The sequence below is a fragment of the Lynx canadensis genome, chromosome D3 (genome assembly GCF_007474595.2).
Source record: "Lynx canadensis isolate LIC74 chromosome D3, mLynCan4.pri.v2, whole genome shotgun sequence".
NCBI classification, from domain to species: domain Eukaryota; kingdom Metazoa; phylum Chordata; class Mammalia; order Carnivora; family Felidae; genus Lynx; species Lynx canadensis.
This window is the reverse complement of record NC_044314.2, coordinates 61341537-61361750: the sequence shown is the minus strand read 5'-3', so window position 1 is coordinate 61361750 and position 20214 is coordinate 61341537. Positions and strand designations below refer to the sequence as shown.

General features: G+C 39.7%; 1 protein-coding gene across 1 annotated transcript in view; it reads left to right on the top strand.

The window, feature by feature from the left end:
• The first annotated feature begins 603 nt into the window (after positions 1–603).
• LOC115528584 overlaps positions 604–20214 on the top strand; it is a 140297-nt gene continuing 120686 nt past the window's right edge. The window contains exon 1 of the mRNA XM_032595340.1: positions 604–949. Coding sequence (XP_032451231.1) covers positions 604–949 — 346 coding nt within the window. The remainder of the gene's footprint in view (positions 950–20214) is intronic.

Here is a 20214-nt window from a genome sequence, read left to right as displayed (position 1 = left end):
GTAGGATCTTGGACTTGTGAAGCTTACATTTGAGATAGAGATAGAGAGAGCTATAGATAGAGAGAGATAGAGACAGAGAGATAGAGATAGGGGAGAGAATAAAAAAAGAAACAAATTAAGGTAATTGCAAGTGGTGAGGTGTGCAAGGCAGGGTAACATGAGCACCTGGGGGCGGGGAGATGGTGTCCATTTCAGCTTGCAGACCAGAGATGGGTTTAAATGTCTGATCTGAGACCTGAGCAAAAGGAAGGGGACAGATGTACAATCTAAAGAGAGAAATTGGCATGTCTTCTTGCCAGTTTCATAGATAAATGAAAACATACCCATGGAGCAATGGCAAAAAACTAATTAAAAGGCTGTTTTTTGAGAATGTGCTAGGCTCTTTCTGCGGAGAGACGTTGAGGATAATATGTGCCTTTTACTGGAGGACCCACACCCCCCTCCCGCCTTTGCAGATGAGTCATTCCTCTGGTGCTGTGAGCACAACCAACCAACAGAAGGCAGTGCTGGCTGAGGAGCTCAGGAACGGGGAACATAAACACTGCAGGTCACAATGCACTGAGTCATAGCAACCTGGTGCATGTTCCCTGTGGGGAAAAGGACATGATAACAGCACAGAAATCTCTCCTGACCAGTCAGCCAGGGCAGAAAGACTCTCCTGGCCAGCAAATCCGGGCGCCTCACGCCAATGGAAAAGCAGATGTGGAAAAAAGCATGACGAAGGTGGGCAACAGCTGGAAGCAAGCTGACGGTCACTCATCTACACCTGTCTTTGGTGAGCGCCACTCTCAGGTGTGTGGGGACACCTCCAGTTCCCCCCCCAACTTTCCGAGTCTCTATCCACATGAAGCTGAAGGCAGTAACTCCTTCCTCCATCTATCCATGCCTGACAATACGTGTGGAACTAAACCCGCCTTTTTGAAGAGATGCAAGAGAAAAAAAGACAAAGGTGAAGTTATATGGGTAGATCTAAGAGAACGAAGTGTAGCAGAACAGACATTTTTTTTTTTTTTTTTCAGAATTGAATTCACCGTTTTCCTGAAGGGATTGCAGAATAACTCTGTACAGAAAACATCTAAAGCTAATTGCTGGAAGAATACTCCACAGGGAACGAGCCCGCCTTGAAGGGGAATGGACTCAATAACCTGATTGTTTTCTCCCATTCATTACCATTTGTGGGTCCCCTGGTGCAGAATTTGGCAAACTGGCTTAGTAAAATAACAAGAAGTACGCAGACTTCTTGTTGGCTTGATGCGAAACGTTCTTGCCAACATACATTGGGATCAGTACACAAGGACCACGTTCTCTCTCATTTGTGTGATTTTCATTTATTAAGTCCTCTCAGTAACCATTTAATGGGGACTCTTGTGTGCAAAGTGCTGTACGAGACACTCAGGAGTGTCTACAGAGGTGTGATATTTGGCTCCTACCTTCAAGGAACTTACAGTCTGGTCAACATTAAGAAAGACACAAATCAATGATCTGGAACGAGATGTTGGAAAGGACTTCTCTGACAAGCCTGTGTGGTGTTGAATGCAGTCAGAATTGGGGAAGCACAGATTTCAGAAGGCGCTTTTTCTATCCCCGAGCAACGAATTATGGAGGTCACTGAAGTTCTTAGAAATGAGACCATTAAGTTCACCATTTCCTTAAAAAAAATTCTCCCTTACGATTTGGACAACTTCTCATAGTTGGAATCATCTAAAACATGACTAAGCCTTTTTATTCCCAAAAGCCAACTCCCTGATACATTGAGTTGTTATGCAGTTTCCTTGAGGATAAGTGTGGGGGTACAACTCAGTCTGGATAATCTGTGAAATCCCAGAACCAGAGGTGGAATGGGGCAGGGTCTGGTAAATATCTAAGTTCCTCTCTTTTTTTTGTTTCACTCTGAAATTTGTGGGATCTCTATCCAGAGGGAACCAGGGGGCAGTGTAGCCGGCCCCCTACTCCCAGTGCTGGGGGTGTTACTACCCACCCCATGGGCAATATGTAGACCCCTGGGAACTTACAGGGGCATGGGGCAGGACATGTCTGCAGTCAGAAGATGTCTGCAGACAGGGAGTTTCTGCAGTGGATAGGCCTGCACTCACAGCCTACACTTCTCAGGTCTTGGCAGAAAAACATGGAAACCATCAGTTGTTTAGAGTCAAAGTTGCAGAAGCCATAACATGGTTTAAAAGACAACAACAAAAAAGAGAGAGAGAGAGAAAAGCTCCAAAAAATAACAACTATTAATTCTCTTCTCTTGTCCTATAGTTTGTTTACTGAATTGGCAGAAAGCCCCAATTCAGAGGTTTCACTTTTACATGAAAGCTTTTCTCAGTGCTCTGCTAAATAGCGTACATATTCTTGAATCTAACTGTATCATTCAGCCTCCAAGTGCTGTCCTCCTCTCCAGAAGGAAGACGTGGAAGGACAAGGACAAGGCTCATTACTGGGGTGGGTCTGCGGAAGGCTGAGCAACTTCCTGTCTCCTGTGTTTGGATCTCTGCCTTTGACTTCATGCAAAGGCATTGACCATTCCATGAGGGAGCCCCAGTGCTCACTGCACTTGGAAATGCCTTCCTCTGTTTGAGTGAGACTGGTTAATCAATTGATCCTACTAAAGGAATTTCTTCATATCCACGTTGGATGCTTGTATTGGCCTGTTCTCTGCCAAACCTGCCTGTGGAGGGACCTGAGAATGTGCACGGAAAGCCATTTTATTTGGGTGCTTGAGTTCTCCAATTTGGCCTCCTTTCCATAGTTCAGCTTTTGAGACTTAAGCAGACATTTTTAAGTGTGCTTACACAAGGTTCTGGTATATTAATACATTTCTACCTGCCTATCGTTTTTTCTCCTTCTGTAAAACATCACAACAGAACAACTACCTCATAATATTAAGAATTAGGTAGGGGCGCCTGGGTGGCTCAGTCGTTTAAGTGTCCAACTTCGGCTCAGGTCATGATCTCGCGGTCCGTGAGTCCGAGCCCCGCGTCGGGCTCTGTGCTGACAGCTCAGAGCCTGGAGCCTGTTTCGGATTCTGTGTCTCCCTCTCTCTCTGACCCTCCTCCGTTCATGCTCTGTCTCTCCCTGTCTCAAAAATAAATAAACGTTAAAAAAAAAAAAAAAAGAATTAGGCATATATCTACAACCTGAGTTCTGGCTTTTGGCCTGACCTCCTTTTGGAAATGGGGAAATTAGAGAAAGTGAAGTGGATGGGGTGGGGGGGTCTTCTCCAGGGAACGGAGCCACATGAATGGAGACAGGGACACCTGGTATGGATGAGTCATACTGGGCTTTGTTTCTTCTCCACAAATGTGGAAGGACCCTCAGACATCACAGAATCAGTGCAAAGCCTACTAGGAAATTTCTTGACTATCAAAGCACAGTTCTTTTTGACTTCAAATGTGCTTTCTTCTACTAGAGCAGGGACCAGCAAACTGCAGCCCACAGGCCAACACTGTCTCTACCCACCACTGTGGCCTGTGAGTTAATTTAAATTGCCCCCCCCCAAAAAAAATTGAAATTATTTCGTGACATAGGAAAATTACCTTTTATTCAAATTTCAGTCTCCATAAATCAAATTTTACTGGAATACAACCATAACTTGCTCATGGATTGTCTGTGACTGCTTTTGCACTACGATGGCAGAATTGTGTCCTTGCTTAAAATATGTACTATCTGGCCCTTAGAGCTAGAGGGCCTAGAATTTCCAATTCTGATGAAAGTTTTGGCATCTTCCCCACTCTACATGTTCATGCTCATGTACATGTATGTATCGTTGACCCTTGAACAACACAGGTTTGGACTATGCAAGCCCATGTGTATGTTTTTTTTCCAAGTAAATATGGTAGAGTACTATAGATATATTTTCTCTTCTTTATGACTTTCTTTTGTAAATTTTTTTAATGTTTATCTTTGAGAGAGAGAGAGAGAGAGAGAGAGAGAGCAAGTGGGGGAGGGGAGAGAGAGGGAGACACAGAATCCTAAGCAGGCTTGAGGCTCCAAGCTGTCAACACAGAGCCCGATATGGGGCTCTAACCCATGGACCGTGAGATCATAACCTGAGCCAAAGTTGGACGCTTAACCAACTGAGCCACCCAGGCGCCCCTATGATTTTCTTAATACTTTTTTTCACCTCTAGTTTACTTTATTGTAAGAATACAGTATATAATACATGTAAGGTACAAAATATGTGTTAATCAACTATTGTTGGTTAGTCTTCTGGTCAACAGTAGTCTATTAGTAGTTAAGTTTTTGGGGAATCAAAAGTTATATGTGGATTTTTTACTGTGTGTGGGGGGGGGGCCAGTGGCCCTGACCCCACATTGTTTAAGAGTCAACTGTATGTTTCAAACATGGTTTCTAATAATTTAAGAAAAAAAATGTCATTTCCAGTTGCTTTCTAGTTTTTATTACCTTTCTGATGTACCTAGCATATTTTCTGCTTCTCAATAACATGTATGATCTGAAAGGTACAATATGTCCTGTTCTATCCAAAGACACTGAAGTTTTAAACAAGATGTCTCTCACATAGTAGTTGCCAAACAGTAGTTTCATGAATACATTTACAAATAAATGGAAGGCAATTCATCAAATAATTCTCCCACTGTTTCTGCTGCTTTCCTGGAATTCCTAATGATCTATGTTGAATTTTTTCGGTCTGTCCTCCATGCTCTCGACTGCTGTTTTACATCTTCTTTGTTACCTTGTGCTGAGTTCTGCATGAGGTCCTCAATACTGTCATCCAGTTCACCGAATTTATCTTGGCCTCCACCCAATCTAGGGGGTAGCTTACCTGTTGATCTGTTTCAGTAGTTAAATGACCATATTTTAAATTTCTAAGACATTTCGTTGCTATTTTCAGTGTCATCTATTTTATTTCATTTCTTCTGTCTTTGAAAAAACAATTTCTTGTTCACTTTTCGGGATTTACCTTATTTCTCTTTTTGGGGGAACCCCAAGAAACTTAGTTTAAAGTCAATTTCAGTCTGTTGTATGTTTCATTTTACTTTCGATGAATTCATGTTTCTTCATGTATTTTGAATTACTGTTTGTTCACTAATATCAAACAAGAAGGCTTCCTTGGTCTCCGCCCCAACCCCTCTTGCTCTGGTTCTAGCTTTCCCCTTCTCCACACCCTCTGTGCTCATCTCTCTAAAACTTTTCCGTTGCTCCCACCTGGACCTATGGGATCCCAGTGGAGACGGAGAGATCTCTCCTGTGATGATGCTGGGGGTTTGGGCTTCCCAGGTATGGGGTATCCATGTTCTCCCTCTTCACTAAGCACACAGCTCCTTGTAAACTGTAAATCACAAAGTGGTCAGGAGAACATTCTTTCCCAGCATCCTTTTAAAATCTGGGGAGCTGTAACCAAACCTTTATTTTAATCAGTGTTCCTAACAACAGCTCCCTTGCTCATGCCAAGCATGTCATTAGATATTCACCATGAAGCCCACTTTCATTTTTTTGTGTGCCTGCTTTAAGACCAGCCTGCACTCAGCTTTGCATTTCTCTGCTCATCCTGACCCTTACATATGTTTATCTTATGCTGGTGCCTGGTTATATTTTCCTGGTGATCAGCTTCATATTTTACCTATTGCAATTGACCCTTGAACAACCAAGGGCTTGGGGCAAGCCCCCCCCCCCACCAACTCCATGCAGTGGAAAATCCACCAGTAACTTTTGACTCCCTAAAACATAACTCTTAATAGCCTACTATTGGCAAGAATCCTTACCAGTAACACAGCCAATTAGCACATATTTTTGTATTTTCCGTGTCTTCTATGCTGTATTCTTACAATAAAGTAAGCTAGAGAAGAGAAAATGTTGATAAGAAAATCCTAAGGAAGAGAATATATATTTACAGTGCTGTATGTAAATTTTTGAAAAAAAAAATCCATGAATAGGCAGGCCAGGCTGGGACAGGCGCAGGGGCCTGGACTTAGCTTCCAGGGGAACTGCAGGAAGGGACAGCTGCCCTGTGTGCCTGGAGGTACCCCACCAATAATGGGTGGCCATCAGCAGCCAAAGCCACACATGAGTGCATTGGCCTTCGGATGCAGAGATGCTGAGGTGCTGCTTTAGGGTTGGGGGCAAAGTGGGGAGGCGCTTCTGGTGCTATGCCATCCCTGCCCTCTGGGCAAGTTCCTGTGCTTCAGCCCAGCCTCCTGACAGCCAGCTCTGTCCTGGTGCTCTCCCCGACCTCCCCATCCATACATGGGGTGACCTACAGCCCTGCCAGGTCCTGCCCTTGCCTGGGCTCACCAGGGGGCCTCCTTGGTCCTCAGAGGTCAGCGGCCATGACCCCTGTGCAGATTGCCTTCCATTGGGTCCTATGGAGAAATGTCTCTGGCTTGTGTGGTTAACTCTTAAAAATTCTGTGTACCAGTGGACCCGTCCAATTCAAACCCGTGTTGTCCAAGTGTCAATTATATTTCCATGTATGTCGGGCAAAAGGTACCTCAAAAATAGGAACTTTCTACCCCTGGGAAGTCCCAGGCCCCTGTGCTTTCTAGAGTGAGAAAGCCCTGCCACTTCATGCTCTCAGTTCTGCTTCTTGCCCCAGATATTTAGCCATTGAGGTCCCTGTTAAGCTTGAGATATTATGCTAGCGTGGTGCCTGCTTTCAGGAGGCTTATGCTGCATCTGAGGACAACGAATGTCTAGAACAAGATGACCTAGTTGCTCTGTGAGGTGCTGCCCCTAGCCCCTCCATGATGGTGGCACTGATTCCCCCAGGTTTCCTGAAGAGTTGACTCAGGACTGCTCACCGCAATCACTATCGTGAACTGTAGGAAGCTGCCTTGCTTAAGTAACACCCATCTCTGGGGACAGCTCACATCTAGTTTCTGGCCAGTGATGGGGGTGAGTGGGATACACAGGCTTAGCCCGCTTGCCTCGATTCCAGACAGTTGTGAAGGGCCATTCCAGCTCCAAAGCTTCCCAAGGACCCTCTGAAGGCTCCGCTGCAGCCACATTGCAGTCCAGATTCTCCCCTGGCTCAGTCCTGCCTCCCTCACCCCTCTATTGATGATATTGCCCACAGCCCTCTCCAGTAATTTCCTATACACCAATCTCAGTCTGAGTCTATTCCTGGTCACCCAGCCTAGGGCAGCAACTGACAATATAAGATATACATTTCTGAGTGTCAGATAAAGACATTGGGTCAGAGTAGTAAGGAAAGATGTAAAAGATGTGAGACCTGGTCATGAATGATAGATTTAGAAGGAAGGATGGAGTGGACATTTGTAATGCTGGCAGCTTCATGTCCTTTTCCTGGTCCCTCCTCTAGCATTCTTCTGTGTGCCCAGAGAGTCATCTTTCTCTCTGGCATTCTTTAACCACCACCGCCCCCCCCCCCCGCCCTCTGATTATATCCATTTCATTGTGAGGAACCTTTTAGAAGAAACTACAATACTTTAAAAGTTATTAAATAATAGCACATAAAGCCAAGGTAATAAATGACGGATCCAAATGGGAAGGCAGAAGGGAAAAAAATATTTTTTTTTTGGCTCCAACAATATGTCAATAAAAAAATTGGAAATAGAAACTTGAACATTTGCAAGGGAGGATTAAGACGTGGGTGTGGTGGGGAATTGCAAGTCCCACTCAGAGACATGCAGTAGAAGCTCGCAGTCTAATTTGTGAAGGTGCGGAGGACTCCGAAGGCAATGATCTTGTCATCCATTCTTCCGTTGGCTTTGTGGTGCTCCCAGAAAGCCCCTCTTGCTGTTTTTTCGCAACAAAGAGTTCCAGGAGGGTTGGAATGATGACCTCAATGAGATTTCAAGGAGAATATGTGGCAGACATGTATTTCTTCTCTGCATTTGTATGAGTCTGATACTAATGAAATGGCCATTCCTGTAGATCAGAATGGTTAGGATTAGCAAGTTCATGTATACTCAACCTACAAGCTTGACGACTTAGTTCATTTTGAAGTCCTAGCACACTCTTTTCCAGCTAATAGGTATCAATAGTTAACCTCATTTTGAATTGAAGAGAAGAACCTTGGTTTTATGTTATTGACTTGCTTTTCGTTTTTTCTACCTGGCGCATAAAGTTGTGGGAAATCCTTTAAATATAAATACTTGCTTTCCGAGGTATATTTTTTCTGTAAATGCCATTTACATTGGCGACATGGTTAATTCCACTGGGGTCTTTCTAATTAAGTTGCAAATAAATAATAAACATATCTTGGATGCTTAAAAATTTGAAATATATATAGAACTCTTCAAACTCTGTTTTTATGCAGAATTTGAATTCAATTAATTAACTTATCTATAAAGCCGTATCAGTGAAACTTCTTGCTGTTTCATTTTCACCAAAAAGTGAATGACCACAAGGCTCAGAGCTCTCTTACAGGAATTGTTAAGTTTATGGAATGCCTTACTTCTTTTTTTTTTTAATTTTTTTAACGTTTTATTGATTTTTGAGACAGAGACAGAGCATGAATGGGGCAGGGGCAGAGAGAGAGGGAGACACAGAATCGGAAACAGGCTCCAGGCTCTGAGCCATCAGCCCAGAGCCCGACACGGGGCTCGAACTCACGGACCACGAGATCGTGACCTGAGCTGAAGTCGGACACTTTAACCGACTGAGCCACCCAGGCGCCCTGTGGAATGCCTTACTTCTTAAATGGAAAATTTCAAAATTAGCTTATAAATATCGGCATAATCATGAAAACCGTGGATCTTTCACATTTGTATGTCACACTTTGAATACATTGAAAGCTAGAGAATTGGAAATGTTGGCTAAGGCAATAACCTCTGAATTACTTTTATAAGTGTAACAAATTATCACATTTATGTTTAGATTTATACCTAAGTTACCTTTATACCTGTCTTTAAATCCCAGTTCCTGGGGGTACCTGGATGGCTCAGTCAGTTTAGCATCTGACTTCTGCTCAGGTCATGATCTCATGGTTTGTGAGTTCGAGCCCTGTATCAGGCTCTGTGCTGACAGCTCAGAGCCTGGAGCCTGCTTTGGATTCTGTGTCTCCCTCTCTCTTTGCCCCTCCCACACTCATTCTCCCTCTCTCTCTCTCTCTCTCTTTTTCTTCCTCCCTCCCCCCCCCAAAAAAAATAAATAAACACCAGAAAAAGTAAAAAATAAATCCTAATTCCTGGATAAAATCCATAAATAATAATAGTCTTTTTTTAGCTCTATTTGAGGAAATATATGACAAATAAACAGAATCTATGAGAAAAAAAAAAGCTTTAAGTTAAAATTTTTGAAAAAAAACCTCTATGTTTTCTCCTTGTTATTTATTTCTTCTGATAGCACTGAATTTTTTCTGCCTTAGCATTCTAATAATTAGAGAAATATAGTATACAAATACACAATTTGGTACTCTGTAATTCTGGCCATAAATTGTTCATTTTGTGAATCTGCTTTTTGGGTACTTCTGTAAATCATCTTGAAGTTAGCATATATATTTTTAATCCTTTTAATATATGCCCCATTTTCTTGTGTTTTTAATTATGAGTGATTATTTATTAGGTGACATATCTTTGGATATTTCATATTTCTTGTATAAATAAGAGTGACTATTCAAAACACATGGGCAACATAATACCCCCAATTATTTCTGTTCACACGAAATATTTCCAAAACCACAAAAAAACCCAGGGATCATTTCTAGAAATGCCATGACTTAATTGGAGCATGGTTATAATCAAGAGGGGTGTGTGTGTGTGTGTGTGTGTGTGTGCACACACGCGCACGCGTGTGTGAAACAAATACCTTTTTATCCATTTTTTATCCATTATGTCATCCTTCAGATGACAGATACTCTTCGATGTATTTTTGTTTTTGTTTTTCATTTGAAAATGTCTGTGTTTTGCCTTCATTCCAGAAGGATATTTTCACAAGTTAGAGAATTCTGGGTTCGTGGTCTTTCCTTTCGTACGTTTAAAGGTACTGCTCCACACTGCGTTCTGGTCTCCATGGTTTGTGGTGACAAATATGTAGTAATTCAAATAGTTGTCTTCCTGTATATACTGTGACATTTTTCTCTTGCTGCTTGCAGTATTTCTGGCATGTTGGTTATCATGTGGCAGGGAGTGGTTTCCTTGAGTTCATCCTCTTTAGGGTTTACTAAGCCTATTGAATGTGTAAATTATGTCTGTACCAAATTTGGGGAAGTTTTAGCTATTATCCTTTTTTTTTTCTGCACCAATCTCTTTCTCTCTTCCTTTGATAACTCTAAGGACACAAATGAAACAAGTGATAAGCCTTTTGAACTTCAGGTCCCTGAGGGCCTGTTAATTTTTTTAATCTTTTGCTCTCTGTTACTCATCTTGCATAATTTCTATTAATCTTTTTAAGTTGACTGACTCGCTCCTTTGTTATCTGTCTTCTACTATTAAGCCCATCCAGGGAGTTTTAAATTTCAGATACTGTATATTTTCAGTTCTAAAATTTTATTTATTTATTCTCTGCTGACAACTTTGATATTTCCATGCATTCAAGATTGTTTACCTTTACCTTGTGGAATGTGGTTATGATGGATGTTTTAAAATAATTTTTTAATAATTTTAACATCTGGGTAATTTTAAAGTTGACCTTATTATCTTTTCTGTTGACAATTGGTCAGATTTTCCTGATGTTTTGTATGTCAAGTAATCTGAGATTGTATCCTGGTCACTTTGAATATTATGTTATGAGACATCAGGGTCATGTTAAAATTTTCAGACAACTGTCGATTTGTTTTTATTCACGTCTGTGTTTTAGCAGGCAGTTAGTCTGTTTGGTTTTACGTCACAAGTTTATCTCACATTCTATGGGTGGTGGTACCAATATCAAAATCTTTGCTTTTCTCTTTGGTTCTTCCCTGCATATGCAGCACTCAGAGATTAGTCTGGTACTTGAGTAGTTCGTTGCATCATAGTTCAGTTCTTAAAGGTCTTGTGGGTCCATTCCACGCATGTGTAATTTGGGCGTGCGAACAAGACTTGTGCTGATTTGTAACAGAATTAGAGGAACTCCCCTTCTGGCTTTCTTCTCACCAGTATCTTCTCTTTAATCTTTACCTCGTGGTACCCCTTTCCCTTGTTCCTCTGATCACAGAGAGGTAGAATTGGGGGCAGGAGGTGGGGGTCTTTAGAGGTCTTCAGGGCAGTAGCAGCAGTGAAGCTTTGCAACTGGAAGAGTCTTTGGTGCAGGATTAGAAGGAAAAAAACAGTTTTGAAAGAGTCTATGTTTGATGGTATTAGATGTAATTATTATGCTGCATTTTATTTAGATAAAGGAATAATAATCTCCTATTCAGTTCGTTCAAAAGAGTATATATACACAGTACATGCACACACAATAAATGAAAACCAAAAGTTTGAATAAAAAATGTTTTGAGGGGCACCTGGGTGGATCCGACTCTTGATCTCAGCTTGGGTCTTGGTCTCGGGGTTGTGAGTTTGGGCCCTGCATTAGCATCTGCGCTTGGTATGGAATCTACTTAAGAAAAATAATAAGGGTGCCTGGGTGACTCAGTCAGTTAAGCACCCGACATTGGCTCAGGTCAGATTTCATGGTTCGTGGGTTTGAGCCTTGCATTGGGCTCCATGCTGACAGTGTGGAGCCTGCTTGGGATTCTCTCTCTCCCTCTATCTGTCTCTGCCCCTTTCCACTTGTACTTTTTTCTCTCTCAAAATAAATAAACTCAAAAAATTTTTTAAAAATGGTAAATCTTTTGAAACCGAAAGAAGACATCAGCAAAAATGGCAGAGAAGGTAGCTTTCCCTACACAGCATGAGGTAAAATTCAAGAAAAAAAATAGAATAATTTTTTCAGAACCGTAGAAAACAGTGAAAGATTTACAATGGCCAAAGAAATGTTGAATCAAGAAAAAGGTAACTTAACGGCAGGATAATTTTTTGGCATTTTTATTTGCCTTTGCTCCCTGCCCAGCCCCAGCATGTTGGCAGTCCCGAAGACAGCTGCCAACATTACCAATGTGGGATCCTGGTCCCTGGTTCCAGAGGGAAGAGAGAAGACCTATTCTCAAAGACTTGTTTTCGTGTGTTCTAATATGTCTGGGGCTGCCTGAAAGTCACTTGACTTGTTTCACCCAATTCAGAAGTCGCTTGAAGCAGAAAAGACCAGCCATTCCTCAGAAACCTTGTGAGGCAAATGAACAACTCACAACTGCCTGTTTCAGAAGGTTACAGCTGAGGCAAGCAATAGGGTGCTGAAAGCCTGGGAGAAAAGCTGAGAAGTAAAATTCCCAAATTTCTTTGGGAATTTTTGGCATCCAAAAGTGCCCATGCATACTGGGGAATATAGAAAGTTATATGCATGCTAAGGGCAGGATGCATACTCTGAAAAGACCCAAGAAGACCCCAAGCTTTCACTTCTGTAAGATCTCTAGTCTCAGCGCAAGTAGGAAGTGAAGGCTAAGGCAGAATTGTAAGCAGCCTCCTCCCTCTCTCCCACTCTTTCTCTCACCATCCACGGTCCCTGATATTTAAAAACATTTCTGTGTAAACACTAGTGAAAGACAACACAGAGGAATGGACCACACATAGAAATGGATATGTATTTCATGAAAATTAGTTTAGAAAAGTAACTAGGTGCACTTTGCTGGCTTAGTCAGTAGAACATGTGACTCTTGATCTTGTGGTTGTGAGTTTGAGCCACACATTGGGTATAACGATGACTTGAAAAATATAGAACCTTAAAAAAAAGAAAGAAAAGTAACTAAACATACAGCTATAGCTGTAATCAACAAAAATAAATTCTGAGGGGGAAGAATCTGGTTTCCAGAATTATCACATGGTAATATTCAAAATATCTAATTTTCAGGATAAAAGTGTGAAGCATTAAAAGAAACAAGAAAACATGACCTGTTCACAGCAGAAATCAACAGAAAATTTCCCTGAGGCAACAGACCTTGAACTTACTAGACATTTTATGTTGCCTATGTTGTATGTGTTCCAAGAGGTAAATGAAGTCATGAAAAAAGAACTAAGGGAAATGCAGATAATTTCTAATCAAATTAGAGGAAATAAATAGAGAGATGGGAATTATAGAAGGTAACCAAACAGAAATTCTGAAACTGAAAAGTATAATAGCTAAAAAGAAAAATAAGTTTCAAAGTGCAGATCTGAGCAGGCAGAATAAAGAATTAATGAACTTGAAGATTGGTCAGTGTAAATTATCCAGTCTAAGAGCAGATTTAAGAAATAAAGAAAAATGAACAGAGTCTAGGAGAATTCTTTTTAATTTTTTTTAAAGTTTATTTATTTAGAGAGAGGAAGAGGAAGAGAAAGAGATAGAGTGTGCAAGTGAGCATGAGTGGGGTAGGGGTAGAGAGAGAGGGAGAGAGAATTCTAAGCAGGCTCCATGCTGTCAGTGCAGAGCCCGACACGGGGCTGAAACTCACGAACTGTGAAATCATGACCTGAGCCAAGATCAAGAATTGGACACTTAACAGACTGAGCCACCCAGGTGCCCCTAAGAGAATTATTAGCCACTGTCAAGCATATCAACACACACATAATGGGAGTCCCAGGGAGAGAGGAGAGAATGAATGGGCCAGAAAGAATATTTGAAGAATATCAAAACATGACAAGTTTGAAAAAGCACATGAAACTACACATTTGAAAAGTCAATAACTTCCAAGAGGAGAAAACTGAATCCCATCATAATCACATTGTCAAAGCCAAAGGCAAGGAGAAAATTTTGAAAACAGGGAGAAAGAAATGACTCACCACAATCAGGGAAACTTCAATTAGATTAAGAGCAGATTTTCATGAGAAACCATAGAAGCCAGAAATGTGATACTTTGAAAGTGCTGAAAGGAAAACAAAAAGAAAACAAAAAGAAAAGAAAACTGTTAACCAAGAATCTTCTATCATGCAAATTTATCCTTTAGAAACAAAGGAGAAGACAAAAATCCCAGATAAACAAAGACTAATGTGTCACTCATAGGTCTGTCCTAGAAGAAATGCTGAAGAGAATCCTTCAGGCTGAAATGAAAAAAACATTAGACAGTAACTCACAGACATTCAAAGAAAGGAAAAACTCCAATAAAGATACTGTGTAAACATAAAACACAGTATTGCTGTATCTTTGGTTCACTACTTCTCTCTTAATTTCCTATATGATTTAAAAGACAAGTGCATAAAGCAATAAGTATAAATATATGCTAATAGGTACACAATGTATAAAGAAGTAAATTGTGACACCAACATAAAGAAAGGATGAAGCTGTATGGAAGCAGAGATTTTGTATAATATTATATTTATATATATATATATATATATATATATATACATACATATATATATACATATATATATATATATATATATACATATATTTTTTTATTTATTTTTGAGAGAGAGAGAGTGCGAGTCAGGGAGGGGCAGAGAGAGTGAGACGCAGAATCAGAAGCAGGCTCCAGGCTCTGAGTTGTCAGCACAGAGCCTGACTCGGGGCTCAAACTCACTGAATTCATGAACCATGAGATCATGACCTGAGCTGAAGTCATATGCTTAACCAACTGAGCCACCCAGGCACCACAAGATTTTGTATAACATTGATGCTAAGTTGGTAACCAGCTCAAACTGGATTGTTATAAATTTAGGATATCAACTGCGATCCCCATGGTAATGAATAGGAAAATGTCTAAAAAATATACACACAAAAGAAAATGAGCAGGCAGTCAAAATGGTACCCTACAAAAATCAATTAAACACAAAAGAAGGAAGGAATAGAGGAAGTGAGGAACAAAAAGGATATAAGACAGACAGAAAAAAATAGCAAAGAGACAGAAGTATATCTTTGGTAATCATTTTTTTTTAAATTTTTTTGAACGTTTATTTATTTTTGAGACAGAGAGAGACAGAGCATGAACGGGGGAGGGTCAGAGAGAGGGAGACACAGAATCTGAAACAGGCTCCAGGCTCTGAGCTGTCAGCACAGAGCCTGACGTGGGGCTCGAACCCACGGACCACGAGATCATGACCTGAGCCGAAGTCGGCCGCTTAACCGACTGAGCCACCCAGGCGCCCCGGTAATCATTTTTATATAAGTGGTAATCATTTTTATATAAACTCTCCAGTGAAAGGCAAAGATGGTAAAATGGATAAGGAAACATGATTCAATTGTATGTTGTCTTCAGGAATCTCACTTAAAATCCAAATACAAAGTTGGTTAAAAGTGAAGAAGATGGAAAAAGGTATTCAATGCAAATAATAACCGAAGAAGTGCAGAAATGGCTACGTTAATATTATACAAAACATACTTTACATAAAAAAAACTGTTACAAAGGAAGCATTCTATATCAATAAAAGATCAATTCATCAAAAACATATGACAATTGGGGCGCCTGAGTGGTTCAGTTTGAATGTCTGACTTGGCACAGGTCATGATCTCATGGTTTGTGAGTTTTAGTCCCGCGTCAGGCTCTCTGCTGTCGGCGTGGAGCATGCTTCAGATACTCCGTCCCCCTCTCTCTCTACCCCTCCCCTGCATGCTATCTCTCTCTTAAAAATAAATAAAACATTTAAGATATGACAATTATAAACATGTACTCACCAAACAACACAGCCCCAAATATGGGAATCAAACCTTGACAGTTTTGAAAGGATAAATAGACAATTCTACAGTTGTAATTGAATATTTCACTAGATCACTTTCAGTACTGGAAAGAACACCTAGGTAGAAGATCAATAAAGAAAAAGAGGACTTGGACAATACTATAAACCAATTATATATATACAGAAAGAGAGAGCGAGAGAGAGAGAGAGAGATCACTGCCCTGAGGAGTAAGAGAACACATAATTTTCACAAGTTTACATAACATAGTTCCAGGAGAGACCATATGTTTGGCCATAAAAGAATACTCAAGAAAGTTTTAAAGATTGAATCATATAAAGCATCTTCTCAAACTACAAGGGAATAAAGCTAGAAATTAATAACAGAAGGAAAAGTGGAAAATTCACAGATACATGGAAATTAAATAATGTGTTCTTAAAAACCAGTGGGTCAAAGAGATAATTACAAGGGAAATTAGAGAATCCTTACAGGCAAAAGGAAACAGAAGCACAATATACCAAAATTTATTGAATGCAATTAATTGAGAATTTGTTGAATCAACAAAAGTTGGTTCTTTGAAAAGATCAACAGAATTGTCAAACCTTTAGCTAAATTCACAAATCTAAAGTGAGACAAGATGTAAATGATAGAATCAGAAATGAAAGTGGAGACAATACTACCAACCTTACAGAACTAAAATAATTATATGTGGGGTGCCTGGGTGGCTCAGTCAGTTGGGTATCCAACTTCAGCTCAGGTTTGTGAGTTCGAGCCCCACATCAGACTCTGCTAACAGCTTGGAGCCTGGAGCCTGCTTTGGATTTTGTGTCTCCCTCTCTCTCTGCCCCTTTCCTGTTCACACGCTGTCTCTGTCTGTCTCAAAAATAAATAAATGTTAGGGGCACCTGGGTGGCTCAGTCGGTTAAGCATCCGACTTCAGCCCGGGTCACAATCTCGCGGTCCGTGAGTTCGAGCCCCGCGTCGGGCTCTGTGCTGATGGCTCAGAGCCTGGAGCCTGCTTCGGATTCTGTCTCCCTCTCTCTCTGCCCCTCCCCTGTTCGTGCTCTGTCTCTCTCTGTCTCAAAAATAAATAAACCTTAAAAAAAAAAATAAATGTTAAAAAACATTTAAAAAATAATTATATGTGAGTTCTATGAACAAAGATACCCCAACAAATTAGATAACCTAATTGAAATGGTGAATTTTCTAGAAACATAAATATTACCAAAACTGACACAAAAAGGAAACAGAGAATGTAGACAGACTTATAAAAGTAAAGAATTGAATCAGTAATCAAAAACCTGTCAGCAAAGTCTTGTACCAGATAGCTTCTCTGATAAATTCTACCAAATATCTAAAGAAAAATTAACACCAATACTTCTCAGTCTTTTCCAAAAACTAGAATAGAATAGGAGGGAATATTTCCTAACTCATTCTGTGGTACCCGTGTTACCAAGTAACAAAGCCAGAGACAACACAAAAGGGGAAAAAAAACAACAAAACTGCAATCAAGTATCCTTTATGAATATAGATGTAGAAGTCTTCAGTGAAATACAAGCAAAAATAGCACTTTGAAAGGATTACACACTGTGACTAAGTGGAGTTTATTTTATCATGCAAAGATGGTTCAACATAAGAAAGTCAATCAGTGTAACACACAACATGAATAGGACAAAAGGGGAAAAAATAACAATCATTTCGATTGACCCATATTTGGCCATTAAAGAAGTAAGTTAAAATGAGGCCATTAGAGTGAGCCCTAATCTAGTCTGTCTGGTGTTATAGAAGGGGGATGTTTGGACCCATAGAGATACCACGGGTACATGTACACAGAGAAAAGACCATGTGAGGGCTTAATGGGAAGGCATCCACCCAAGGGCAAGTGAAGCAGAGAGGCCTCAGAAGAAGCCAGAAATTGCTGACATCTTGATCTTGGATGTCTTGCCTCCAGAACTGTGAGAAAATAAATTTCCATTGGTTAAGCCACCCAATTGTGGTACTTTGTTCTGGCAGCCTTAGCAAATGAATACGTCCATCTACTTTTACAGTTGCCAGTCAACATTGTACAGCAAGTTCTGGCCGAGAAGTTGGGTGAAAAAAAGTAAAAGACTACCAAAGTAGAAAAGAAAAAGTAAAACTGTTCTTATTTGCAGATAGCATGTTCCTACATATAGAAAATTTCAAAGAATCTACAAAAATACTACCAGAGTTAATAAAGAAATTCGGCTAAGTTTCAGGATGCAAGATCAACACACACACACACAGACACAGACACGTACACACACAAAAGATCAATACACAAAAATCAGTTTTGTTTCTGCCCATGGGAAATGAACAATCTGTAGAAAAATTAAGAAAACAATTCTGTTTACATTAGCAAATCAAATAATAAAATACCTACAGATAAACTTAACCAGGTGAATGACTTGTACACTGAAAATGTCAAACATGCTGACACAAATTAAAGAAGATTGAAATAAAGGGAAAGATATCTTGTACTTATGGGTTAGAAGATTTAATATCCTTAAGAATGTCATTATTACCCCAAACAAGCTGTAGATAATGTGCGAATCCAATGAAAATTCCAATGGCCTTTATTTGCAGAAATAAAAAAAGCTAATCTTCAAGTTCATATGGAATTGCAAGGGGTCCCAAATAGCTAAAACGGTTGAAAAAAAGAAGAATCAAGTTTCAGCAATCATGCTTCTACTTCCTGATTTTAATAGATTTTAATACTCACTCCAAAGCTACAGTAATCAAAACAATATGGAATTTCTGTAAGGATAAAAGTGTAAGCCAATAAAATAGAATTGAGTGTTCTCCATAGAAGATGTGCAAATGGCCAACAGGTACATGAAAAGATGCTCAACATCATTAGTCATTAGGGAAATGGAAATCAAAACCACAATGTGATACCATTTGACATCCACTAGAATGACTCATTATTATAGTAAATAATAATTTAAAAAATCAGAAAATACCAAGTGCTGACAGAGATATGGAGAACTTGAAAATCTTGTGCATGGTTTGCAGGAATGTAAAATGTGGGAATAGCTTGGCTGCTCCTCGAAAAGCTAAATATATAATTACCATATGATCATATGCAATTCATTTCCTAAGTATGTACATAAAATAAGTGGAAAAAGTACTCTAACATAAATACATGTACGTACATGTCCACACCAGCACTGTTCACAGTAGTCAAAAGGTGGATACAACCTAAATATCCATCAACAGATGAATAAATGTTCATACATACAAAGGAATAATACTCAGCCATAAAATGAGTGAAGTACACACACAACAACATGGATGAACCTTGGGAACATTATGCTAAGGGAAAAGAAGCCAGACGCCAAAGGCCACGTATTGTATGATAATATTTATATGGAATATCCATAGAGACAGAAAGCTGACTTGTGGTTTCCAGGGAGAAGGAAAAGCAGGAATTGAGAAAAAGTAACTGCTTCATGGATGCTTTTGGAGTGATGAAAATGTTTTGTAAAGTATATAGAAGCAATGGTTTCACAACACTGTGGATATACATATAGAATATATTCACAATGTGAACCGGGATTATCTTAAAATAGGGAGATAAAATCAATTGAATATCTCTCAGGTCTACGTTCAACAAACTCCTTAGAGGGATTTCTCGGTAGCCCAAGAGAAGATCCCATCAAAACCTGCACAATATTTATCTTTGAGGCAAAACAGTGTCTTGGCAAACTGTTTATGTGTCCCACATATGCCACCTATATATCACATACAATATTTATATATTATATACATAATATATGTATAATATATAAATCAAGAAATGTTACTGTAAGGGAATACTTGATAAGTAAAACCCAGTTATTCATATCATATAAGTATACATTATTTGACTGATCTTGAGAAAATTTTATCTCTGTGTGTTAATCCTTAGTTGTCCCTAATGAAAGCAATAAAAACTACAGTAGAATTGAGAAGAAATCAGAAGATTAATTCCCTTCCCTTCTGCTTCCTTTTATTTTAAGCTTTTCATTTTCCTAAAAGGCTAATAAAATTTAACTTCCTTAAGCTATGTTTTTAAGTAACTGACCACATGCCAAAAGTATATTATGTCAAAAGTTAGAGAAACCTGAAGAAAATGCATTTTAGAATGAAATGTACATTTTAGCTGTATATATATTTTATGTTTATGACATTTTAAATCTTTATGCTTCATTTTTTTTTGGGGGGGGGGGACTGTTCCGTATTTTCCCTGAGCGTATTTTATGGGCTCCTCTGTCTTAGGTCCACGCAAGCAGCATTCACTAATGCTTCCACATCAACATTAGAAACACAGAAGTAAATACCCTGAGCTCAGAGCCTGGGGAGAGCCATCGCCCCAGCAACCATGGCAGTGGATGGGGGCGGTTAACACAGTTGCTGAAAAGAGTGAGTTAGGACATGTGTGTGGTTTCTCACTTTGCCTCAAAGATAAATATTGCCCAGGTTTTGATGGGATCTTCTCTTGGGCTACCGAGAAATCCCTCTTTCCTGTATGGGTTTGTTGAAAGTAGACCTGAGAGATATTCAACTAATGGTGTCTCCGTATTTTAAGGTAACCCTGGCTCATTCTTCTTTCCCAACATCAGATTAGTAATCAAGGCAGTGAGACTGTGGCAAGCAGTTTTTTAACCACTAAAGAAGGATTTTATGCTG